General features: G+C 43.5%; 1 protein-coding gene across 1 annotated transcript; it reads left to right on the top strand.

The window, feature by feature from the left end:
* Window positions 1–4,609, top strand: CHST2 (carbohydrate sulfotransferase 2). The gene has a single exon (XM_041475633.1). The coding sequence runs from the start codon at window positions 1–3 to the stop codon at window positions 1,375–1,377; it is 1,377 nt and encodes a 458-aa protein (XP_041331567.1). The 3' UTR covers window positions 1,378–4,609.
* Window positions 4,610–26,754: the final 22,145 nt, after the last annotated feature.

The raw sequence follows: 26,754 nt of genomic DNA, 5'->3' as shown, positions 1-26,754 counted from the left end.
ATGGCGAGCGCGGGGCGGGCGCCGCCAATCGGGGCCGCCCCTCGGTGGCGGCGGCGGCACCGGAGCTCTCCCGGCGCGGCGGGGGCGGGGCGGGAGCGATGCGCTCTGTCGGGGCGGCGCAGCCCCCGCCCGCCCCTCGCTGCCTCCCCGCACTGTGGGGCGGAGCGGAGCGCGGTTCCGCCTCGCCCCGGCGGCCGCCGTGAGCTGCGCTGCGGCGGCGCCCCCCGCCACCACCCCCCGCCGCCGCCGCCACCGGCCGGGAGCCGCGGCCCGGCGGGCGCCCGGCGGCAGCTGGTCTATGTCTTCACCACCTGGCGCTCTGGCTCGTCCTTCTTCGGGGAGCTCTTCAACCAGAACCCCGAGGTCTTTTTCCTCTACGAGCCGGTGTGGCACGTCTGGCAGAAGCTGTACCCCGGTGACGCCGTCTCGCTGCAAGGGGCGGCCCGCGACATGCTGAGCTCCCTGTACCGATGCGACCTCTCCGTCTTCCAGCTCTACAGCACGGCGGGCGCCGGCAAGAACCTCACCACGCTCGGCATCTTTGGGGCGGCCACCAACAAGGTCATCTGCTCCTCGCCCCTCTGCCCGGCCTATCGCAAGGAGGTGGTGGGGATGGTGGACGACCGGGTGTGCAAAAAGTGTCCCCCGCAGCGCCTCAGCCGCTTCCAGGAGGAATGCCACAAGTACCACACGCTGGTCATCAAGGGCGTGCGTGTCTTTGACCTGGCCGTCCTGGCCCCGCTCATGCGGGACCCGACCCTGGACCTCAAAGTCATCCATCTGGTGCGGGACCCCCGGGCCGTCGCCAGCTCCCGCATCAAGTCCCGGCACGGCCTCATCCGGGAGAGCCTGCAGGTGGTGAGGAGCCGAGACCCCCACATCCACCGCATGCCCTTCCTTGATGCTGGCCACAAGCTGGGCGGGAAGAAGGAGGCGGGCGGCTCGGACTACCATGCCCTGGGTGCCATGGAGGTCATCTGCAGCAGCATGGCCAAGACCCTGCAGACTGCTCTGCACCCCCCTGACTGGCTCCAGGGCAATTACATGGCCGTGCGCTACGAGGACCTGGTGGTGGAGCCCATCAAGACCCTGCGGCAGGTGTACGGCTTTGTGAACCTGGCAGTCAGCCCGGAGATGGAGAAGTTCGCCCTCAACATGACCAGTGGCCCCGGCTACTCCTCCAAGCCGTTCGTGGTGTCGGCCAGGAACGCCACCCAGGCGCTGAGTGCCTGGAGGACTGCGCTCAGCTACCAGCAGATCAAGCAGGTCGAGGAGTACTGCCACCAGCCCATGGCCCTGCTGGGCTACGAGCGGGTCGGCAGCCCCGAGGAGGTGAAGGACCTCAGCAGAACGTTGCTCAGGAAGCCGCGGCTGTGACGGGGCAGCGGCGTCCGCCGGGCGCCCGGGCAGAGGAGCCGCTCCGGCTGCCTGGAGGGAGGGAGGGAGCCGGGAAAAGCAGCCTGGTCTCCGATTTCCTCCAAAGACTGCTGAAGGGTAACTTACAGTAATGTGATGATTTCGTGGTGTTTTGGTTTTTTTTGTTGGTTTTTTTTTTTTTCTTTTTGTTTTTTTTTTTTTTTTTTTTTTTTTTTACCCGCCCCCGTTGCATTGAGTTAGATGCGGTTTAAAAAAAAATCAAGTGGAACTGAAAATCTGTATGAAGCCCCTTCCACCTTCTCTAAAACGCCAGGCAGTTATTCTGCACCAATATCGTGTTCATGAAGTTCTTGTGGGTTTGAAGATGGTAACAAAAACTCTTGCACAGTTCCTAACACATCTTTATCTCCCTTGGTGCGGAGGGGATGCCCTTGGAAAACATAATGCTGATAATCAGACTTTTGTATGAAAGCAAATGTTCAGACATGATAGTAATAAAAGAAAATAATAAATGATATTCATTTTTATAATTACCTCAATTGTTTGGGAAATACAGTGTTGCTTATGTACAGCTTGAGGGGATGCTTGCTTAAAATAACAACGTGGACTTCTTAAAGGGTATGGGCGGAGGGCTGGAGTGCAACATTTGATGTGTTCAAAGATCAGGAGCTGCTCCTGCAGAAACAAATACAGATCTTGCAAGTGTAGTGCAGGTTTCATGGCTGTGTCAAAGCAGGTTTCTATTTAACTATTGTCTTTTCTGTTGTATTTTAAAAGTCTTTCAAGTGCCACTGTATTAGTGTCCTAAGAGTTTTAAAACGTTTGCCATCGCAGCAGTATTTATTTTTGTCTTGACATGTATGTCCAGGAGTCACTGTCAAATAGAAGTGGATCTACAGCGTGACAAGAAATGCAGGATTTAAAAAGACATTTATCATACTGGAAACATTAGCATGTGTGACAACAAAAATAAAATTATATATATTCTATATATTCTATAGTGCTAACAAAACATAAGATGTAAGATATTTCTTGACATTGATTGGTAACAGGCAGAGCAGGGAAGCATAGAAAAAATGCATAAAATGATTTATTTTTTCCCTTTGTCTGTGTCTGAGGGTATATTTATGTATGAAGAGGGAGGAAATGTACAGCTGTGTGTTCATGGCTGTAACAGAGCTTTTATGGAGCCAGCCCAGCGTTTGATTTCAGAGCGCTGGTTGGAGACTCATTGCCTGTGAATTGTCATTGCTCTGTGGTGGAGCCAGATGGTGGTCTGGCTCTTTCTGGGAGCTCTGCCTAGAGTCTGTCCCATCGTTAAAACTTAATGATTAAACAAAAAAAAAGAAAAAAAAAGAGATTTTACTACTTCTGCTTTTGTAATTTCTGGGGAAAAGTCCTGATTTATTAAAGGTTAAGTGGTGTGTTGCATAAGAATAGTGCAGACACCCTAAGTAGTTTTTAATCTTGGTGTTCTCTGCTGCTCTTTGAAGGCTCATTTTGGAACTTGAGTTTTTAAACAAACGTAGTTTTGCCAAACTGTTCTCTTAGGAGACTACAGACTTTTCTACAGGAAGTACATTTTACATTGCCTATTTGGGTGTTGTGCCTTCAGAAAATGTGAAGAGTATGAGTAGGAAAAAGGAGATTGATATGTGAAAATAATATAAACAGGATGCTGATACGTGTGTGTGTATGTGTGGGTGTATGTGTGAAAATTTTAGTGATGTGTAATATGTCTATTTCTTGTAACTCAAACAGCTGATAACTGGCTACTAAGATTTTTGAGTTCTTGATGAAATTTTGGCATTAGATGTTGAATTTATTCTGAAAAGGAAAAACATTTAATAAACTAGTTAAAAGATTATTGCATAAGGTTGCCTATACACTTGCTGAATGACTGCATTACATGTTGTTTCCCTTAGCTCATTTTCACCATCAGTGAAATAACAAAATCTAGCAATGGGAGATCTTTTAATTGGCCTGCTAGGATGTAGTCCCAGATTCCAGAGAGCAGTGCTAGAAACATGAGGCATAGTTAGTTTGGTATTTCAAACACAGATTAAGGTACTCGTGTTGTTGTGGAATGATGTGTTTTGTGTTACCACTGTGCATGTTCAGTGCAGTGCTGAGAGGATTTTGGGTGTTTGGCTTTGGACTGTACCCAGCAGGGTTTTTTATTTTCTTCAGTGTCCGGGAACAGTGATTGAAAATCTGACCTGCTTGTAGAGCACGGTGCTTGCTTTTTCTCCGTGCCTGCTTTCTGAGGCTGCCTGCTCCCCCTGGCCTGGCCTGGCCTGGTCTGTCTGTGCTCCAGCAGCGCTGCTGTGGGCAGGGCGGGCGGCTGGAGCCGGGAGCTGCCCATGGAACGCCAGCCCTGTCCGGGACATGCCAGCGCCTCGGCTCCCGTGCCGCCAGCGGGGAGCTGTGCTTGGGTCTCCTGATGGGACCTTTCCATGGCAGCATGTTACAGCAACAGCTCCTTTGATTTGGGAGCTGATGCATGGTCATTTCTGCGCGCAAAATTCCTTGGTCTTTTTTGGGGAAGGTTTTCAGGATGAGTAAAGTGAACAGGAATTGATTGCCTCTGGGAGTGTGAAACAGATGAGCCCAATTGACTTAGCTTCCAAAAATGTCCTTTGGCTCCTAATTATGTTAAAGAGCTCATCCTGTCATTCTGAGAGAGCACTTGCTGCTTTTCTAATAGTGGTGCATGACAAGCACCTGCTTCACTTTCCCGATACAAACACTGCCAGTAGAGTTACAGCGTCTGAATCTGGTCCATAGTTTGAGCGCCACCTACGACAGTGCAGCAAGGAATCACCCGACATACTGTGCCCTGTACAACTGTGCCCTGGTGTGCTGTGGTGAACAGAAGAAATAATGCAATGTTCATTTTGTGAAAATAAAGGACTGCATGTTTGTTCAGGTAAAGCTTCAGGAGAACTGAATGGGATCCTGCTTGTGTAAAACGCTGGTGGGCTAAACCCTATGTTTAGTGCTGCTCTATTAAATATGTATGTGAACAACTGACAATTAAAAGATGATTTTTACCCCTTTTTTGTATTCAGGAAATAGAAGTAGAGGAACTTTAACAAGCCAAACAGATTGAAAAAAAGTTTTAAAAAATAGGGTATCAGAAAGATGACATGGTTACAAAAGAAGTTTTCCTTTTGTGAGGAGGGACAGCTAGCTGTGGTCAGAATAAACTTGACTTTTAAGCTTGAATATAGTCCTGGGTTTGCTTTCTGTCTGATTTAATAATTACAGTGTGCTTTTTCAGCTGAAGCTAATGCTTGTATTGGTGAAGAATCAATAGCATAAACAAGGTACAGGGTGCACTCAGCTGCATGGGAGGGAGATGCTTCTGAAGACTTGGCACGTTGGTTTGATGGAAGAGAAGGGCCAATGGGCAGCTACTACGTGTTGCTTTCTGCTGTGAACAAAGCCAGAACATCAAACAGGTGTGGTAAATTGCAGTGATCACTCAGTGCATGAAAACAGGAAAACTCTCTGTCTTCCACTGAATCAACGAAACCACAACATTGTGAAAGTGTGCAAGTTGCTGCTGCTAACCTCGGAGCTGACAATGAAAAAAATGTTAGATCAAGTATCTTTCATTCTTTCTTAACAAAAGGAGGAAGTCCCTTATTTTTCCAATCACTTTGTAATTTGTCAGACATGAAACATCATGCCATGATTGGGAAGAGGAACATAATTTAAACCCACAAACCTTGTATTTCCATTATGATTAGAACTTGGATCTTCAGAGGTGAAATACTGATGGTTATAAGCAATCCTGAAACAAGTGTTTCTCATCCTGTAGGCCATGAGAAGACTAGTGAGATTATTTCCCCCTTCATTTGTATTTGCCAGTGGTGTGCTGAAAATGAAAGGTGTTTAATGTTTATGTGAGCCCTTGCACACCTCACAGGTGGTCTAAGAGTTGGTGTTCCAGCTTTGCTCCTGTGCATCCCATAAATGCAGGTATGGGTGCCTTTGGAGAGGTGAATGCCAGCTGTGCCCAGCTGTGGGGCTGCTTTACATGAACAGACATGGGGCAAATGCTGCCTCTGTTGTTACTTCATTGAATGGATCAAAAATGTTATTCTACTGCCATTTCAGTTAAGGGTGTTGTATAAATATTGCTCTGCTGGAATTATGCATATGAATAAGGTAAGCAGATTTAATTTGGAGGCTCTAAGAGAATGTGAGACTGCTTGCCATTGATGTATCTGACTTAAACTGTCTGTGCTTTCTGCTAAGTTATCCTGGCAGTCAGGACATAGGGTTTGCATTCTGTATCAGAGATCCTGAGCAAGATCTTACAAAAATGTGCACGTTTTATAATTAAAGAATACATAGGATAACATTTCAGCAATACTCATTATATTGCACACATTTACAGTAAAAAATAAGGTTTATCTGGTTTATTTGGGTTCCCTGGCAACAAATGAGTTCTGTTAATGAGTCTAAATAACAGCTCTTCTCTGTCATGACATCCATGGTCCTGCATGTAAGTTATCATTTTTGCAAAGAAAATGCATAGAATTGGTACAACACAGACTGTTTTGTATTTGCAAATTGGAAAATTTCTTTGTATTTACTTTAACTTGCAGCTTGGGGCTCCCTGCATCATGAGATTATGAAAGGAACACAAGAACGACCCTGCATTATTGACTGTGCAGAGTGTGGGTCATTGCAAATTCAGTGAGAATCAGTGCAAAATGTAAGTGTCCTGTCTTCCCTCGATCCATGAAGAGCTGGAATTCCTCACACAGATCAACACCATGAAAGCTATGAAAAAATAATCATAATATAATGGCCTTGAAAATGAGAGAACTGGGATTAAAGAATAATCTGCTTCTGCACTAAAACACAAAGGTTTAAAATATGTGTATTATTTCTTCACAGAAGAAAATCTTGTATGTGAGAGACACATTTACACCAACTGATGTGGGTGAGCTCTCCGATGTCCAGTGCAGTTCTGAGACAGGAATATGCTTGTTATAAACAGGGTGATGGAAAGGGATTTGAGGTTGAGTGGTGGGTTAGCATCTCTTCCTCTCAGAAAAATTGGTGAGTAGCCAGCACAGCCTGCAGGGCTTTTAGTATGAGGTACTGCAAACTTCTGTCTGGATATAATTTCATTATTCTGATGGGATTTGAGTGGAATAGGACTTTCATGCTGAAAAACAATATGAAAATGTGGTTGCAGGAACTCCCCAAATTAAATATTATTAGTGAAGCAGCCTGAGTGACAAAGGATCTGCTGAGCCACCTTTGTCCCAGCATCAGTTGAAGTGAAAGTTAATAACTGGAAGGAGCTCCACAGATACAATATTAAGAAATCTGAAGATTCTAGTAAGCTTTAAGTGTGATTTTGAAGAATATCTGCATGTGCCATTTTCACTGGCCTTGGAATATTATGCAGGAGTCAGTGAGAGTTATATTTCAGGGTGCCTCTGGAAGTCATGGTCTCATAAATTTGTATTGGAGGGGGCCTTTGGGGGTTTCTGGTCCAAACTATTGCTTGAAGCAGGGTCAGCTTATGAGATCAAACTAGGTTGCTGCAGGTTTTATCTTGGTGGGTCTTGTAAAGCTGCAAGGACAGAGACTGCACAATTTCCCTGGACAAACTCAGTGCTCCGTGGTCCTTGTGGTGATCCATGATGCTTCAGCAAAACCAGCCCCAAAATCACTAAATATGTTACATAAATTTATTAACATTGTGTTTTGCCTGTGACTACTGATGTGGGTCATGTCCTCACTTCCCTTTAGCTGTAAGAGATGTTGGCTGCAGCTCAGCTGTTGCAAAGGGTCAGCAGCAAAGTGGCTAATGAGCAGTGATCTCAGTGGAAAAATGTGGATTCACAATTAGAATGCTGCATCCAGCAATATCCCTTGTTCTACCCAGGAGGGATAAAGAGGAGAGCAAAGGCAAAAGAAATTCACTTAGAAGAAAGGAAGGGAATACAAAGCGAGGCTTATCAGACATTGCTCTTTCTCTGCTATAAGAAGAAAGAAATACTGTTAAGGAAAATTGAAAGAAACAAATGATACCATGCTGCAAGGTCAGGAGAGGATGAATAAAGGCATTTGCATGTTAAAGGCAGTGAGGATAGAAACCTGAAGGACAGAAGAAGAAATGTGATGCTATGTGCTGTACCCATTTGTGATTAATCATGATATGCAGAAAGAATTCCTCACTTCTAAGTTCACAGATTTAGATTCACTGATTTTCCTCACAGTTTGAAGATGAATTTCAAACAGGAATAATTTTCATAATTATTCAGATAGTTTTGATGTTCCAATTTGTTTTGTGTATAGATAGAAACAGAGTTGCTGAACTTTTGTCTAAATATTCCTCTCTGCAGACCTCTATGCATAAATTCGCAGGCCCCCTAGTCTGCTAAATTCTTGGCACCTTCTTGTTTTCCATCTGCCAGATGGCTCCTTCTCCCACCAGTCAGGGTTATCAACAATTATCTGTTTCAAGCCATGTGCATGTCTCATAACAGTTTATCATGGGAGACATAAAATGGAAAAGTGACATATTTGGTGTTTATGTAACTTTGAGGATCACTGTTGGCAGCTTTCATCGCTTGCTTATTTGCCACTGGTGGTTCCTATGTACGTTTGCTGTAGCGATCTGGGATCAGCCCTTCAGATCTCAATTATTCAGTCAATTTACTAAAATCAGACACCTTGCACACTCAGTCAGCTGGTGTCTTTAGGTGTACTAACTTACTTGATTGAGTGGTGACCTGTTTTGTTCTTCAGAACACCCTTATATCTGCTTGACCTCTCTTTTCCCAAGCAGCAAGTGATAGGAAATGAGGAAATGGACTCAAGTTGCATCAATGGATTGGATATTTGGAAACATTTCATCACCTTGAAAGGCTTGCCAAGCAATGGCATAGGCTGTTCAGGGAAGTGGTGCAGTCCCTAACTCTGGAGGTATTGAAAATTCAAATGTGGATGTGGTGCTTAGGGATACGGCTTAGAGCTGGGTTAATGGTTGGACTTGATATCATAAAGGTCTTTAGAACCTAAAGGGTTCTCTGATGTGATGGTGACATCTGACCCTGCCAGTGCCATATGGGGGTGGTTGGAGGCACTGGGGGTCCTGCAGCTCATGAAGCAGTGCGAAAGCTCTGACTGCCAGAGCAGAGTTTGGGGCTGAGCTCTGCTGACCTCCCTGGGCTTGTGCTTTTCACCTGCTTCACCGGCTGTAACTCCACCACAAACTGCCAGAGCTGTCAATGGTGAAGGACACCCCGTTCAAAGAGGTACAGTGGTAACGAGTAAGTGATGGAAAACAGTTCTTTGTGCTTTTCTGCTCCTCTCCAGGAATGAGCACACAGCAGCCCATGCTGACCATAACACTTCGGTTTTGTAAGAGTTTAATATTTGGTCCCTAATTCCATGTTCTTTCATGCTGAGTGGAGGTAAAAATACACAGTATAAAAGTGTTGTGGCTGCTGCCCAGAGAATACCTGTGTTTTTTTAACCAAGAACCCTCATCCCAGGACACAACTTACACACACATGAGCCCCCTTCCTTTTATTTTACTTTAAATAGGAAAATGTTGTATCTGATGCCACACCTGAGAGGCAACTGCTGACAGGTGGTGCCCCACAGGTGTTAATGAGGAATGTTAATGAACCTGATCTAGAAAAGGGACACCTGGAAGTTGTTAGGGGGTTGTGCTGCTCAGCCTTTTCCCCTCACAATCAGGTGACTCTTGGCAAAACGAGATGGAAGCCGAGGTGTGCTCTGTGCCTTGTTATTTCTGGCTGTGCCCTGCTGGGCCGGGGGGCTGCTGTGTGTCCTCAGCCTTACAGGGGCAGCTGCTGGGGCAGGAGCTCTCCTGGGAGGATAAATACAGGACAGGAGCTGCTCCTGGGGATGGTGGGCTTTGCCAGAAGGTCTTTGATGGGAAGGGCTGCTGCAGGCTCCGGGTGCCTGTGGTCCCCGTGGAGCCTGCTGGAAGGTGCCCGAGCCCAGGCCCCTTCCAGCGCTGAAGCCTTGCTGTGCCCTGGGCTGCGGGGATGTCGCCGAAGCTGCAGGAAAATCCGTATATTTTCCAACAGGAAGAGGTGGTGGGGCTGCTGTGCTCAGGGACGTTTCAGTGTAAAGGGTTGGTAAAACACATGGAAGAGCACCAGCTGGGACTGAGGAGGCTCCCAAGAGCGCTGGAGCGAGGAACGCGGCTGAGGAGCGGCATGGGCGGCCCAGCACCGTGCGGGACCCGCGGCCTGGGGGCCGATGGAGGTGATGGAGCCGATGAAGGTGATGGAGCCGATGAAGGTGAGCCATAGCGGGGTGGCTGCACTGCGAGGGCGGGGATGGTGCTGGGACCCCCCTTCAGCCGGGCTTGGCTGTCAGGGTGGAGCCGCTTGGGGAGCACTGACTGCTGAGCTGTGCTGGAGAGGAGCAGCAGCCTCCCATTGCTGGTTGGCAGCAGGGCTGGGAATGAGCGAGGCTCAAGCGTGCTGGAAACTCGTCTGGGGAGGTGTTCTAAGTGAAAGTGTTGTTTGGGCTGGTGGCTGTGGGGTTCAGGCTCTGGGGTGCCCTGCTGCTGTGAGGACATTTGGCTCCTGTCTGTGCTATGAGGGGTGGCACATCACCGTGGGCTGTGTGGTACTGCTGTATCCACACGGGCACCGTCTGCTGTGCTCTGGGCACCCCTGCCTGTGTCCACCTCTGCAGGGACATGCAATGCTCAGGCAGATCTCCTACATGTGAGGAGAGGCTTCAGAATCAGTGGTTTCTTGCACACGTATTCTGACAGAAAAATTTTATGCATTTCCTTGCCATTTACATGTCTTGTTGGGTTTCAGTGTGGAGTCCTTTAGTGTATTTATTGGTCCTGTCCCATGCCTGCAATCGCAGATGATTTACAGAATGTGTCTGTTTCTCTTTGTCTTTCTGAAATGGACATGGCTCTCCTGACCTCTCATCCCTCCTGCACAGGTGAGCTTTTGTCTCGCACCCATCTCATTCAGAACAGTGATCAGGCTCCCTGTTGCTTAATTGGTCCTTTCATAATGAATAATTTGGGTAAGTGCTTTGCTCTGAGTAGTAGCCAGCCATTTGTCTTTGTCATGTCTATTTGAACAAATAATTATTTGGAATTTTAACATTTCACCATTGCTGACTTTGACGGTGGCACAAGCTGTAAACTATACTTAGATTGCTGAAACCATATCAAGAAATAAATGGACTTTTGCTCACTGCAGGCTTCAGGTCTTGGCACAGCAACTCATAATGGCTCCTCATTTACACTTATCAGCCTCTGTGTAGGAGATGCTGAGAAAATACTTGTGTTTGGGCTTACAGCTGGAGTCCTTTTGACTACTCTGAGCACCATGATTGTGAGTCCCTATGTGCCATAACCCCTGGTTAAAACAATAGGCATAAATTATTGTCATGTGTAAGCCTTGGATTTTCTTGCCTTAGGTATACAGGCATCATTTAGCAGCCTTTTGGGTAGCTGCTGAGTTTATCCCTGTTGGTGCTAAAAACACACAAAGGCAAAATGGAAGAAATGAAAAATCTAAACATAATTTTAGAGAAAAGGTAGCTGAATGCACAGGCAGATGATGCATTTAAAATGGTTTGTGTTTAAAAAACAATCCCTCCTAACTATTTAGTTAGTACTTCTGTAATTAAGACAGTTATTTCAAGTGCTCCCAGCAGTAGTTCTGCGTCAGGTTACTGAAGCTAAATCAACATCCCGCTCTTCTTCTCTGACTTGTGTTAAGGGGTCACTTTGCAGTCTGCTGGTGATGGGCATTCTGCTTCCATGTTAAATGGGTGGCCTTGGAGGGAGAAGGGGGGGCTATGCCAAGATCTCCAGATGGTGAATAAACTTCCTGCAGCCACACTGGCTATTAGAGAAGGTACTAGCACCCTTTGGTACCAGGCTGTGCTGGATACTCTGGGGATTGATGAACAAGCGTGGCAGTGAGGAGATGATAACATGTTTGGCACATTAGATTGTTATTGTCTAAAAAGTTTGTTTGACACGTGGTTATTCTAACCCAAATAGTAAATACCTCATTATGCAAAGCTATTACTGTTTCTAATTTGGCTTTCTGGTACTTCAGTGAAAGCAATGTAGCTCTTGCATTTACTGGACTGTAGTAGTGACAAAAACGCAAGACACTGGGGTCATTATGTATGTACAGAACTCTACTTTTTGGGTCACTGGGTACATCACAGATGCAGATCTATCCCCCTTCGTTGTTCATGTACTTAGCCTTAAAATCTGAGCTCTTGTAGTAGCAGTGTGGCTGGGAGAGGCAGCCCAGAGCTTGTGTGAGGCATTTCTTTAAGTGAAGCTTCTCTGCAGAGGGAGGTTGTGGTGAGGATGGGTAGAATAGGTCATTTTGCTCCTGGACAGTTCTAGGGGTTTCTGACAACCCCAGATTGTGATAATTAGGACTTAAAACAGCCATGAGCAGCCCACAGGGCTCTGCACCTGATAGGGAGCCTGTGTCCAAGAGCTCTTGGTTTTTCTCCTGATCCCCTGAGAATAACCAAGATTTTTGAGCCGATGGCTGTGAGGAAAAAAAAAAAGCCATAAAATTACAGTGACTCACTTAAGAATGTGCTTTCAGAAGGTTTTTAAAATGGTCCAGCAATGCTGCTAATTGTGCATACATTTGCATTCCAGCTATTCAGGCTTGGTCTATGTGATGAGTACATTCAGGGGCAGGGCCAGTGGTACAAGAGGTTGCTCAGTGGCTGGTTATCAGGATCAGGCCACGGTTAGACACAGGGGTAAATTTAGTTCATTGATGTAACATATTCTTAATTTAAAAACCTATCCTCAGTAAAAAGTATTATTGCATTTGGATTAGAATATGGTCTTAACTCATAGACATTTAATTTTCACATAAACCCCTCTTAAGTAAAAAAAGGAAGAAAGGTAATTTAGAGAAAGCATTTCTATGCTAATGTGAAGCACTTAGGGAACAAGTGGTGCATGAGCAGGCCACTGAAGTCATGGTATCTGAAGAATGAGAATGGAGAGAAGTTTGATTTTTACACCTAATGGCAAGAGCTCATCAGGCAGCAGACTTAAAATGAATGTCTGAAAACTAGGACTGGGAGCTGAGGTATGGCATGGCAGAGTATGGATTTACAGGAGAGGCTAGGTAAAGAGGTGCAAATATACTTTTTGTATAGATGTATCATCTTGTTTTAATAAAGCATGTTGCCTTGTAACAATGCTTCTTCCCTTCTGTTAGGCTGAGCAGCGTTTGAAGTGTATCTTCCCCCACCCTAAAATGGAACTGAAATTCCTAATAATTGCTTCCAGGTGTGCTGAATTTGGCTTTAGCCTTGCCTTGTTCCTGGGGTTTGGCTTGCTGCAGCCCCTGACACTTCATCTCGCCCTGGATGCCCCTGTAAAGCTGCAGGTTTTGCTCTGCAGCCAACACAGAGCTGTAGGTGCCCCAGAACTTGCTGGAACCAGGCTGGAGCTGTGCCACATCCTAGCAACATCTCTGGCAGGCAATTGTTTCACAGTTGTTCTCACATACAGTTTTACAGCGATCTGTGCCCTGGCAGCAAGGATAGTGTTTACAAATTTCCTAATATGGAGCTTTTAGGGTCACAGGAACACTTCTGGTCCTAGCAGGAATTTAGTATAACCTCATACAATGAAACTACAGTCCTTCACATAAAAGGAAAGCAGGATTTTGCCCTATATTTCCAAAAATATTTCATTTATTTATTTTTATAAGAGCAGTTGGCTTCCTGAACAGTCCTATTATTTCTAAGGTGTTGTGGGAATTGGTGTTGCTGATCTGGCACTCTTGCTTTCTTATCTGCTGTTTCATCATGATTCCACTGTAGAGACATTTGTTGTCAGAAAATCAATACACTGAGTTTGGGAAGAGCTGCAGCTGCTTGGGAAGTGGAAGCAACAAGCTAAACAGCTGATCTATCAAGTTCACTTGCAGCATTTGTTTCAGTAATGGATCACAGCCTTATCCAGTTAAGTGATGGCCTTGGCAGTCACCTCATATTGGCCCAGGCTGGCTCTGGTGATAGAAAAATCTGTTCATACAACAGAGGCAATACTCCTTCTGGAGTCCCTGGAGGAAAACCAGGAGGTCAACCTCAGACAGGGCAGATGCAGCCCAGCCTCATTCCCTCCATACCCGTTTTTTCTCTGCACATAGCTGATTTTTGGCATGTGAACAGAGAGGCTTGGGTTTTGGTATTGGAATATGCTTTCTGAAATGCTTCCCTGAGGGGCCATGACTCTTCACCCTGGGTTTTTTCACTGTTAGAGTCTTGAAAAGATTCTTTAATATGCAGATTGATTGAACGAAATTACTAAAAAGGATGCTCTCATTATTGCCCTGAATCAGGATTGAGATTTGATTGTGTATTATATTCTTAAATAGATTCAGCACAAAATGCCTTGCATTTCAGTGTGTGAAATGGTAGGCAGGGCATCAGCTGAAATGGGCCATGCACGGACTCATTAGACAATGTGTCTGATTTTTACTGAGTACCTCTATTTCAATGGCAAGTTTAGCTCTTCTGATGGGAAGCAGAAATGTACAGTAGGTAATATAACAAAATCAGGCTGGTTATTTGATGGGGCTGAAAAATGAATGGCCTTTTCAGTTCAGTGAAGGATGAATATTTCTGAATGAAGTTCATCAGATTCATAACCATGCCAAATCCAAGACTAGCTGGCTGGAAATCTTTCTTTGAAAAGCATTGCCCTTATTTTCTAGAAAACTCCCAATGTGCTGGCTGTGAGCCTAAGATGTGGTACCTTGTTTTAGTATGAAAGGGAGCATCAAATATGTTACTGGAGTGCACTTTAAAAATACGTGAATTAAATAGCCAATTTAAAAAGCTCTTGGGATTAGCCAATTTCCATAGAAAAAGCTCTGATCTCTGCAATCTATTTCAGAGAAGTTTCTTGATACAGGGTTCTTGAAGTTACAGCTTAGAATAGTGAATGCTTAAGAGTACAGACACCTATCAATAGGCTATATTAATGTGTCTTAATTGATTTTCTCTCCTTTTAGAAGTCATGTAACTGGATTCTGCTCACATACAAATACTTAAATCAAGAATTTTCCTGTGGATAATTAAGCTGAAATATTGCCTAATCACTTCCTTTCTTAGAGGAGAGCTAAGTTATGGATTCTGTGGATAATTTTCAGATTCTTATAATTACCAGTCTTATGGATTCTTCTGTATTTCTGGCATGAATACTTCCCAAAAAGGACAGTACTTTTTCTAAATTGATTTGAGTCTGAATGATTCAAAGTAGCCATGTGCTAGCTCTGTGCTCCCCAATATATGGGTAAGGTTGGATTGAAAGTGAGTTTATGGAACGCAGCTGTGGAATAAAGCTGTTCCTAGCTAACTGAGAGGCACTAAACATCTATGGCAGCCTGACGAACAATGCAAGGCCACATTTCTGTGAAAGGAGTGATCTTTAATGCACAGTGAGTGCCAGCTCCAGGAACACATAATTTTCCAGGAGCTGGTGGCTGCCTGCTGGGGTCCGGCACGCTGTTGGTGAGGCACTGCAGGCACAGAGACGGGGCCAAACCAGGGGCACAGTCAGATGGGCAGAGGGAGGCCCGTGTGCTCTTGTGCCAGTGCTGTGCAAACAACTGTCTGCACATAATGTACCCTCATCATATGCTGTGGGGCTGGGTGCTGAGCCAGCAGTGCAGTTATGTGTTCATCTCTTTAAATCCTCCATGATTATAACTCTCATTGTAGTCACTCATTGGTGTAACTGAGAAGAAGGGTGTAACAAACTTGTGTAATTTGTTTTCTACTTATTGTCAAGCTCTCCCACTTGTAAATAACACAAATTAAACCACATCAGTAATCCAGTCAATGTGCACTATAGCAAATCTCACGTGTTTCTGAACTGGGCTGCAGATCAAATTGGAAAGCATTTTTTAGATAGTTTATAGCACACATACTGAATATCATGATTATTTTGCATAGTGAAAAACATGAGAAACAATGTTAAGTTCATGATATAATTATCATAGAATGGTTTGTGTTGTAAGAGACCTTAGAGATCATTTAGTTCCAATTGCCCTGCCATGGGCGGGGACACTTTAAATTTTGTATGCTTTTATTTTTTAAATCTAGTATTTAGTATAGGAGTATTTCAAGTAGTCATATTTTAAGTTTTTGTCCCTAGATTTAATATTTTTTCTACGTATCTGCCTTGAGATTGAGTCTGCTGCTTTTTTGTACCACAGTGATTTTGTGTGAAGTCACGTGAACTTAATTTTAAAATCCAGTGAAATAAGACTTCTTTGTACTCCTCTTGGGATTGTTGAATAAGAGTCTGTACATATTTTGTGAATATTGTTACTCTTACTAATGATATATATTTGTAGAAAAAAAGCAATATGAATAACTATAATTGAAATATCTTTTATTCCAAGGACATCTGAAACTACCAAGGTAGTAACACCAGAGTTATTTTTGCAGAACTTATCAATAATTGCCTTAACTAGGAAATTGTTTTTTTCAACACTAATATCTGGATAAACATGTGATGTACGAATTGTGAAACTTAATCTTCAGGGAAAGGTTTCATTGATATTTGGCTTACAATGGCCTAGGTACTCTGTCAACTGCGGTCTCAATCTGACTTCTTTCAAATGGAGCCCAGAAAATGCTTGATCTCTGTTCAAAACAATTATGTAGTGAATTATTTTATGCTGAAATACTCTTAAATCTACAGAAGGAAAAGAATTTCTGGGCTGAACTCACATCTATCTCAAGAAGTTCCAAATATTTTTGGTGATTGAAATCACGTAGTCGTCTGTATTTTGATTGGGACAAAACAATATATACATAGGACTTGTGCTGCTGAATTCTGCTCTAGAAGCTAGAGTACCGACTACATAGCTGGCTTGACTACTTTTGGCAATGCCTTTTGCAACAGTTAATCCCACAAAAGTACTGTGCAATGTATGAGTTTATGCATTATATAGCAGTAACTTATTAAGTACTGTTTAATTTGTGTGTACCTTGCCAAGTCTCTCCTTTGGCTACAGTTTCAAAAAAGAGGTCTAAAGTCAGCAAATATGAACTTTCTGACTTTAGGCACTTGAAAATCTGAAAGTTAGAAGAATTTACGTTTTTAGGAGGAAAATGCAGATGAATGTGTTGAGTAGAGCTGGAGCAGAAAGCTTTCACAGTGCCTGACACTGGTGCATTGGAGAGGTGGTTCTCACTGCCCTCTTATAGGGAATGCCTCATCTGCAATATCGCCCAGAACACTCCTGTGGCACTTTTGTGATGGACCTTATGCAGAGTTTATTTTCTCATTGCACAGAGCCACTTGGAAGGAGGGGAGGAGGAAGGGCCTGAGTTTCTGGTGCCATCACTGTAATGAGAAATAAATTAGATGCAAGGAGCACTTGTGTTGGCCTTATGATTTGGTGCTGTCATGCTGTGTTGTGACTAATGCTTTTTCCCACTTTATTGTTGCTGAAATCAATGGCAAAACTCCATTTATGTTAAAAGCACATGACAAGATCCAGAATAAGTGAAAGAAGCAGATGACTAACAGTAATGGATATAATTGGGAAAAAACAGTCCTATCCAAGGGTATATTCAGGGCTGATTTAGAGTGCTAAGGAAAGATCATTTGTGTCAGACTCAAAACAAGATAAAGGCAACAGCTATTAAAGGCACATCCACAGAGGGAAAGGGTCTCTTCATTCATTCATTTTAATTGGGGGGCAGTGACTGCAGATGGTAGTTATGTAAATGATCTTTTAATTGATAAACAGGAGTATTTCTCTTTGCTCATATTTATTTTTTGAGATTAAACTTTTTCTTGTGCAAACAGTGTCCTCAGGCTGGTACACAGCAATGGGCATCTGTGCTTTTTCAAATCATTAGCACTAGATTAGAAATTTTGGCTGAAATTCTGAGTATTAAGTACCAGCTTGCAGCACCTGGTTTCAGATGATCCACATTAGGGTTGGGTACTATCCCTTCTCTGGCCTGTTATCTACCATTTTTGAGCCTTCTTTCATTGAAGCAGCATTTCTTTCCTGGGAAAGCTCTGCCACACGTGCTGCATTCTGGCTTCTCTAGTCCTTGGCAAGGGGCTGCCTGACAGCTGCAGAACAGCAGAGCTACCTGTGCTGCTGGCTCGTGTGCTGTGCAGAGGGATTGCCTTCTAGGTTAGGGATGAGCTATTTAAGAAGTTGATCTGAACTTAGCCTCACTTAATGTGACCTCAAACACTGCTCTGACAATACGAAGTGGCTATAGTATTTTTTCCTTCTCAAATGTGTGCACAGATAAGTGCTTGGTGTAGCCATGAACCTGCACTGCAAGTATGGAGGAGAATGAAGCTGGGATGTGAGCAGGTTAGCTATTTGCCATCAGCTTTTGTTGTGGCTCATTCGGGATCTAAGTCACATAGTTCAAGCCACTGTATTCCTTGGTGTGGTGCTACTGTGTTCAAGGAGTTTAGGAAGATGCTGTGAAGTGTGGGACTGTTGGATAACCTGATTAATGTCTCTAACTAGCAGGGAGATTCATGTCTGCTGCTTGGTTTAGAGCGATGAATGGCCAGAATCCAAACTGCACTTCTGTGACAATGTTGTGCAGGGGAGCTGAAATTCTCTGAATCCTTGCTTTTAGCTTGGTTGGTCAAATGTATCAAATGGCTAAATTACAGGTGACATAAGGAGCCCTGATGTGATCCCCAGTATTTATGTCCATCCAGTTTGTGAGCTGCATGGACACTGTGCTCTGCAGCCTGAATCAGCAAGAAAGTTAGGTTAAGAGTTGTGTGAAGAAAATGAAACTGTACTGTGTACAGAAAAAAGGAAAACTACTTAAACATTTAAGCAGTAGAGAGACTGACATTAGAAAGCTAGAGATGTCAGCAGATAAGGGAAATCTGCAATCCAGTTTATTGCTAGCACAGATCTTGGGTATTTTTCCTTCAAAACAGTGGGTTTGAACCCTGTCTGCTTGTAGATGCCAAACCATATTTCAGTGGAGATAGAGAACTGTGACCAGTACATTTATTTTTCTTGATTAAACCTAAAAAGGCATGACCTTAGTGTCTTCCTTTAGAGTTCTTAGAAGCCGTTTTTGGACCTTGAGGATTCATGGCTTAAAGTGAATGGATTACTTTAACTCAGGAGTATTGCTGACTTGCAAAGGAACTCAGTAGATATAGGCAGATGTATGTAAATTTAATTTCCAGTTGATGGTTAATTAGAAGAAAATGTCCTGTATCTTGGGGAGAAAAAGGACAGGATGTGGCACGTGGCCACCACTTGAAGCCACAGTTCTTGGCCTCTGCAGTAACCTTATTTCCTGCAACTCCAGCTGCTCTTCTCTGCTTGTGCCTGGCTGTGTCTCCCTGCCCCAAGAACAGTGTTGATACAACTGTTGTAATATTCTGCTGTAAATTAGATCAGTGAGTGGGGGGCTGAGTTAAAAATAATCTGCTTTGAACCTAGATTATGTCACCAATCTTGTGATTAGCGGTCACATGGCCAGCAGGCAGGGGTGGCCTCAGAGGTGTGGGTGGAGGGGAAAGGGGCTGAGTGCCTGGGACACAGAGGCAGGGCTGGCAACCTGTCAAACAAGCTTGACATTGAAAGTGTGAACTGTGAAATGGCATGCTCGGGTGCTGCACCTTCACACGTGGGCTGCTGCAGTGCTGTGTTTGGGACCCTGGCAACAGAAGTGTGCTGTAGGTGGTGTGGAGCTGGAGATGAGGGTGCCTGGCCCTGAAATGCAGGTTGTGTGTGACAGTATCTAATCTTTGTGACAGCATCTAACTGCTCCACCACGGGCATGAAGGGCAGGACACATGGTGCTCCAGCAGACTGACCAGGGAGCTGCCACTGCTAACCTCTGGAAATGGTAGGGCAGGGCTGTGCCTTACACACCTGCCTTTCCTGGGAGCCACATCAGGGGCACACATCATGCAGATGCCATTTCTACTGGCAGGGATGCTGAGCAATGCTCCCAGGCCATACTTGGTAAGATGGACAAGCTGTTGGCGTGCCCATGGAGGAGATGCAGGATGATTCTTTTCTTGGCTGTAGATATTCCTTGCTGCGAGTGCTAGTGGCCTTCGGAGGGGTAAAGTCATGGCCTATCTCCAGTCTAGCCCTTAGTGCTGGGATGAGGCTCAGAAAAGGGTGGGCAAGAAAGACCTTGGCTTTATAGCCCCCTAATTAGAGCATTCAGGTTGAAGTGGTCATTAGCTCCTGCTTCGATGACTGTGTTAGGCACTCACAAAAATGTAATCATCCCCCCAGGAGTGAAGCAGCCACATCTTCCAGGCTGCGCTTCCTGGAGGCATTCTTGTCAGAGCACCTGTAACATCTCTCTGAGTTTGTCAGGGCTCTGCCACTTGTTAGTGGTTAGGGGGTCATGGGAGAATGACAAGGCAGAATAAAAAAACATTTTGTCTGTGTTAATGGTTGAAATTTGGAAGTCAACCTCAACAGGGCTTCAGATTGAGTCAAAGGTGAGAACCAATAAGGTGCCAATCCTTTATTTGGAGCATTTAGTCCTGAGATTTGTGAGCACAATCAAAATAGTGGACAAAGATGCAGCTGGTACTGATGACTTGTACAGGTCTGCAGTGTCATAGGATGAAGCAGTTATAAAAAATTTCAGTAAGAACCACATTTAAAAGACAGAATAATTAATATTTGGCAAATAATTTGTGGAGGTAGTAATCTTTACTGTGTAACAGCAGTATATACATTATTGAAAACTGCTGAGAAACAATCTGCTGTGTATGGAAATTTCTTAAATTGTGCTTTAATAGTGGAGAAATTAGTAGGTTTTCAGTCTTCCTGCCATTTGACTTCTTGTGAGTTATTTGGCTGCTTTTCTACATTCCCATTTGAAAAATATGATAAGATGAAATGCAAAAGTTCAGCTCTGTTCAGAGAGGTGGAAGAGCAGTAATGGCTGTTGTCCAGAAGCCTTTAGCATGTGCCCAGCCAGGTGGGTCCCAGGGACAGCAGCTCTGCCTCTGCAAGCCTGCCCTCCTGCTTGGCAGAGCTCATTAGCTAAAGAGAAGGCTGCAGTCAGGTGTTTATACTCTTTCCATGACTGGAAGGGTCTGATTTATCTTTAAAATTTATTTTACCATCTGTAGTGTCTCATGCTTTCTTTTACTGGTATCTTCCTCTCTTTCTCAAGTTTTAACACCAGCTGAAGAGGATGTTTGTGGGTAATATTAGTAGGAACAATGCTGGTTTCGAAAGTCTTTCTATAATGCTTGAGCTACTGGCATAAATTACTGCATCGTTGTGTATCAATGCCTTTTTTTTTTTTTTCTTCTTAAGAGTACTTTCTATATGTGATTACTCAGCCTTGTTTCTCTACCTCAAGCATTTCTGTACTTAAAATAGCCATACTTGAGCTTAGTTTTGCATAGTTGATCTGTGGTAAGGTTTCAAGTTGCTGCAGCTGATATTTTGGGGCTTTTTAATGCTTCTGAGGACACTGGCATGATATCATATCTCAGTCTTACCATAGCTGGTTTCTTGTAGAGAAGAAAACCAAACAAATGCTTTAGAAGAGGATGAGGCATTTCCTTATTGTTAAATAGTTTGCTAGATTCTGTAGACTAATTAATGAATATTATTTATACATTTATTTATATTATAAATAATAAAGATATATTGTACATAATATAAATGCACAGTTCATTTTTATAAGCAATGTATATTATCACCCATATTGTTTGTGACTCTACTTGTTTTTCTTGTGCTGTCTGTAACTAGATTGCTCACCTGGAAAATAATTTGTCTTTACCATGCAAAATATTGCCACTTACCCAGGTTTTGTATTTTAAGGAAGTGATTAATGCTCCCTGTCAAGACTGGTCTGTTGCTGTTGGCTTTTTATGGAAGCTTGTTTCATTCATGCATCTATTTCTGTATATTGTCTTCACTGGCTTATTTCTCTTCAGAAGCAGATCCTCTAACACAGCTCAGTTGCAGTTGTCACACCTGTGCTCAGAAAAAGACAGTGTTGAAGGAAGGGTTTTGCTTGGGGTTGTACTGTGAACAGCATGATCCTTTCTTGCTAAATCTACCAAAAGACACAAAACTGAGGGGCTGCTGTGGGACTCCACTGACACATTGTGTGCCAGAGCAGTTTGTGGAGTGACATCTTGAGTCTGTTGCCAAGTTGGAGGTGTGATATTGTGAAGATTTTGGTTCATTTTAGGCTTGTGTTTATTGAAATTAAGTACAGGCAGAGGCTACTTGCTGGCCTCTTTTAGGAGATGTGCTGATGACTGCAGATACTGACTCTAGCAAGAATCCATCCTTAGAATTGATGTCCTTGTTTCCAGTGTCAAAAAGAAATCATACAGCAGTGTCTGTAAAAGTTGTCCCACTTTAATATTCCCTGTTTCATATTTTTGAAACACTTAAGTATTTGGGGCTGTGAACCTTTCACTTCTGGAGTCCTAAATTAACTATAAAAGGATATATATCTCCGTTGTTGAAATTTAGCAGAGGCCATTCGTAGTGGGGACTGATCTAACTGTCCATGTTCCATTGTCCCTGCTTTCCCATTTTAGCCTTTTTACTGAAAACATAGCAGTGATGTTTCTTGGTAATCTTTAGGTGCCTAGTCTGGTTTCATGCACGTTGACTAGATTTTTAAAAATTTCTTTTTATTTCCTATTCCTGCCTCAGAAGAGGTAACTCGCATTACTACTTCTGTTGCCATTGGATTTCGGACAACACCTGACTAAATTGATCTATACCTGTATTAATCTGCCTGGCTTTTGGCAGTCCCTCTAATCTGCAGACCTGCCTGACGAATTGCTTCCTGATAAGACAGAGTTGTTCATGATGGCCAGCTGCTAGTAGAGGTTGCTGGCTGTTTTCCACTGACAACAATTTCCTTCCTTGCTTCCAAAACTCATTACCATATTTTACTTTGAATGTTCTTGTGAGGCTAATATTTATTTGTTTTATTCTTTGAATTTACACAGAACTGCTAGCTTTAATTAACAGGCATCCATCTGTGCTCTCAGAGCCCTGATGGTAATTAAAATTAAGCATCCCTACGTTGTCCAGAGCAATATATAGAACAAAATTTTTCAAAACATTTCTAGAAATGTCCATGTGTAGGGGTTTCTCCTGCTGGCTTCCCTTAGTTTGTGGTGTTGTAGTGCAGTCACTGCTGTGAATTAAGCATGTATTGTAACAGCTTTGCCTGCTGCTTCTCTTCAAAGCTTAGCAGGTTTTTTTAATGCACGCTTCTTACACGCCGAGGAGTGGCATTTCCAAGGCACCCAGTGCCTGCAGCACAAATTGACTCTGGTGGGGCAGGAATAGGCATGCCAGAATGATCCCAGCAGGGCCCCAACATTGCTGGTCCTACAGCTTTCCTGATCTGCACCAGCCATGGGTTTGGGTTTGGGCTAGTCTTATGGTGAGGGTCAGGCTTAGGGCTAGGATTGAGAGAGTCAAATATCCTACAGCTCCAAGAACACTGGGGCAGGAAAGGGCATGCCAAGGTCATTCTGGCAGGGCATCAACATTGCTGCTCCTGCATCTTCCTGATCTGAACCAGCTGTGGGGTTGGGGTTGGGCAGGGTTAGTGTTATGGTTAGGGTTAAGATATTCAGAGAGCCTACAAGTCCAAGAACACTGGTGCTGGAATGGGCATGCCAAGGTGATTCTCCCAAGGTCATTTTTGTGTGGGTTTTTACCATCTTGAATAAAGCTTAACAGGTTTTTTTACAATAGTAATATTTCACATTATGTGCTGGAGTTCACAACCTCTTCCCAAGGGGAAGAAGCACAAAAACTCCTGTGAAATGGCAAGGTGTTGGGAAAGCAAAATAAAGTGGTAACATAAATGCAAAAGTTTTATAATCCCATGAGCTGTGCTGTTAAAGATTGTGCTGATAGCTTGCAGGAGGCCTATCAAAGGAGGCTGCTTCTGGAGCGTGTGAGTTCCAAGCTGCAGCACCAGGTTCCTGCCCCAGTGCTCCCAGACCTGTAGGATACTGAACTCTCTAAACCCTAACCCTAATCTCAACCTTCACCCTGAACCTAGCCCAAACCCAATACCATGGCTGGTCCAGATCAGAAATCTGTAGGAGCAGCAATGTTGATGCTCTGCTGGGATTGTTTTGGCATGCCTTTTCTAGTCCTGACATTCTTGGAGGTACATTATATTTGACTCTAACCCTAGCAGTAATCCTAACCCTCACCTTAAACCTAGTAAAGTGCAAAACAATTGTTTTCTCCATTCAGTGTCTCAGGTTCTAATGGCCTTCTTCTAGTCATGAAAAGGAGTTGCTTTTCATTAGTTTATTCTCTCTCTTCATTCTCATCCCAAAAGCTACAGAGTGCTTTTTGGACACTATCATTAGGTATCAGGGATTATAATCTCTTTCTGTGTTGCCAACTTGTTCTATGAGTATTAGTTCGTTTGCATCTTCTTATCTTGGTACTGAGAGGCCTCATGGCAGTGAAGGAGTGGGAAGCTGATGGGTTTATTGCACCATACGCTGTACTAACAACCTCACGTGAGGTGCCTGCTGGCTGTGTCTTGAGACATGTATTTAGGTAAGGGCAGTCTCCAGTGAAAGTTTAGTCCTCTTTAATCTGGCAGAGCAGAGGTTGCAGGACAGAAGGCTGGAGGGATAATTTCAGGACACTGGTAACCTGTAGGTAAAACAGTTGCCTCAGCCTTGAGGCCACCTCAGTTCACAGGGGAACTGTATAACCAACTTGTGACATTGCAGATACCACAAAATAAGCAATGTGTTTAATATTGTTTCATGGGGAATTTTTATCTTTAGGGTCCCTGTACTGGTGAATTACTGATAAGGGTAATGGGAGTTATGATGACACGCAGATCCCAAGGACTGGGCTTTTTTGTACTGTGAGCTGTTCAGATCTGTTTTGAGATTTGCAGCTATTAGCTTTTCCCTGTCTTTAACACGTTAGCAGACAGAGTATGTTATAACCCACGTGCCCTCAACATTATTCACACCAAAGTTTTCTTCTAACACTTGAAACAGTGTGCCTGTGATGTCTTGCATCCATTTGCATTTCTGATTTTGGAGGAACAGATTAGGGGAGCAACAAAAGAGGAGATTGAAGGTAGGAAAAAACCATACTAAATATTAGATATTTAGGAGCACAGGTTTTTGACAAATTGTACCTCATAGTTTAAGGGCAAATATTTTCAAGTTGCTGCTTTGATAGAAATGGGTCAAAAGGCTGGTAGCACAATCTTGGAAACTATTTTTTTCCCACTTACTGTTTAAAATCATTATGCTTCTGACTTGCAGATCTGGCATCCTTAGCGTATTGATTTTCATATTTAAAAATATAAATGGGGTAATCCTTACACTGGTAGGTCTGGCATCCTGCCCTTTTTAGGCATAAAAGACAAAATTTATAGGTTGAAATGATGTATTTTATTGGAACATCTGATCCAGCTGGAAGAAAGTTGGAAATCGTTTGGGCACAAGGTCTCCACATTAGGCTTCACAAAATTAGTGTAGACTTCAAGCTAAGGATATTAGCTGAAGAGCTGTCGTGCTTGCTGTAACCTCTGTGTATTAATCAGCTGAATAATTTCAAGGAAATGTATAGGCAATTCTAAGTGTGTAAAAGTGCTGTTTTCTGGAAGACATTTCATGTGACTCTTCTGGAGGGCTGAATTTATTTTAGAAGCAGGCATAATAGCTGGAAAAACCCCTTCAGAGAAAAGGATTTCCAGCTTGTGTTTTAGGACCATAGACTGCTTCTAGAATAAGACTTTGGGTTAATTCAACAAAAATAATTTGTTAGCCAAAAGTAGGTTTGACTGAAATAGTCTATGTTTCATTTGTCATGGTTCAAAGGACTCTTCAAGAGACCTCTTATGTGTGGACCTTCTGGGAAAATTGCTTTTCAGACAAATCTGAGCCTGTGAATAACAGCAGAATAAGCACTGCAAGTCGTAATCCCACATTAAATTGTCAGTCATAGTCAGTGTTACTTTCTATTTTTTTCCCCCAATTAACTACACTGTGGAGTTGTTGGAACATGAGGATGATTCCAAAGGGGGAAGCATTTAGTTGTGAAACAGGATGTATGGTGCATATAAGACTTGGGGTCTGAGCTGTTAATCCCACTCACAAGGGGAGAATTTAGAGGTAGAAGCCACTTGTTTCAGCATGTGCTTGGAGGACCTACTCATTACTGGGGATTTTGCCTTTGTAGTTATTTCCCCACCACTGAAGGGAGAAATGTTTAATGTAAGTAAATGCAGTCTAACATGGAGGCTGGTAGCACTAGAGCTAGGAGTAAATTTAAAAAAAATCTCACTTTTGTGTGTGTATTTATGCAAGACAAATACTGAAGTCAGAACCTAGTTCTGTTTACTTTGTGAGTACATGTAAAAGCATGAGAAGAAATATGTTTAAGTATTTAAACAATGTCATCTATACATTATTTCCAAACTTTGGAGTACTGTTTCTAGATTAAAAACTAACATCAATAAGACTCAGCAGCCTGACACCAGTTAGAGTGATAATTATTAATGCAAACAACTGATGGATGCTAGATGTGATAGATAGGACACTTTCAGAAGAATACTCTTTGGTCCAAACCTAACCCTATGGATGTGCATGGAACTGATTTTGTCCTTACATGTTTTCTACCCTGTTTTACATTGTATAAATTGCTCAGCTGACTGAAGGCAGTTCTGTGCTCATCAGGAACCACAGCAGAGAAACTTCATGAGGCTGATGCAGCCCCTGCAGCAACTGTGTGGGACAATTCCCTTTGGCAGCTGTGTCAGATGTTGCAGATTATCCTGTGTAGGATTGCCTGTTCCAGCAACCCTGTGACTGGAAACTCCTGGGATCTTGAACCTGACAGACAATACGTCTGGTCTGGGATCTAGACTCAGTCACTTAGGACTGTAAAATTATCAAGAAGCTACTCATCCAGTGTGAAGTGTCTTGGGGGAATCTCTGTATTTGTACTGTTGAGCATCTGTGTGTTTTACTTTGTGGAAATATGTAAAAGAAGAGAAAGGCAGCCTGGAAGAACAGGTGGAGAAAAGATGAGTAAGGAAAATGAAGCTGGAAGCAAAGGGAAGAGGCTGAGGGCTGCAGTATTGCTGGAAGGGAATTTGTTGATTGACCATGAAGTCTTGTGAACAAATACACACTGCATGGACACTCTTGTAGTTTGCAGTGAATCCCTATCCCCTCTTTCTCAGTTCTCTCCAATGATTGCTGCTCATGGCCTTGCTGAGGTTTGATTGTTTGCTTTGCGGCTCATTCTGGATCTCTTCAAGGTCCTGTATAAAAGC

This window comes from Pyrgilauda ruficollis, unplaced genomic scaffold (genome assembly GCF_017590135.1).
Source record: "Pyrgilauda ruficollis isolate IOZ18807 unplaced genomic scaffold, ASM1759013v1 scaffold36, whole genome shotgun sequence".
In the NCBI taxonomy this organism is placed as follows: domain Eukaryota; kingdom Metazoa; phylum Chordata; class Aves; order Passeriformes; family Passeridae; genus Pyrgilauda; species Pyrgilauda ruficollis.
This window is presented reverse-complemented; position numbering and strand designations above follow the sequence as displayed.

Bases quoted from the DNA above. Each gene is read 5' to 3' on its own strand.
- CHST2 (XM_041475633.1), top strand. From the start codon at position 1: ATGGCGAGCGCGGGGCGGGCGCCGCCAATCGGGGCCGCCCCTCGGTGG.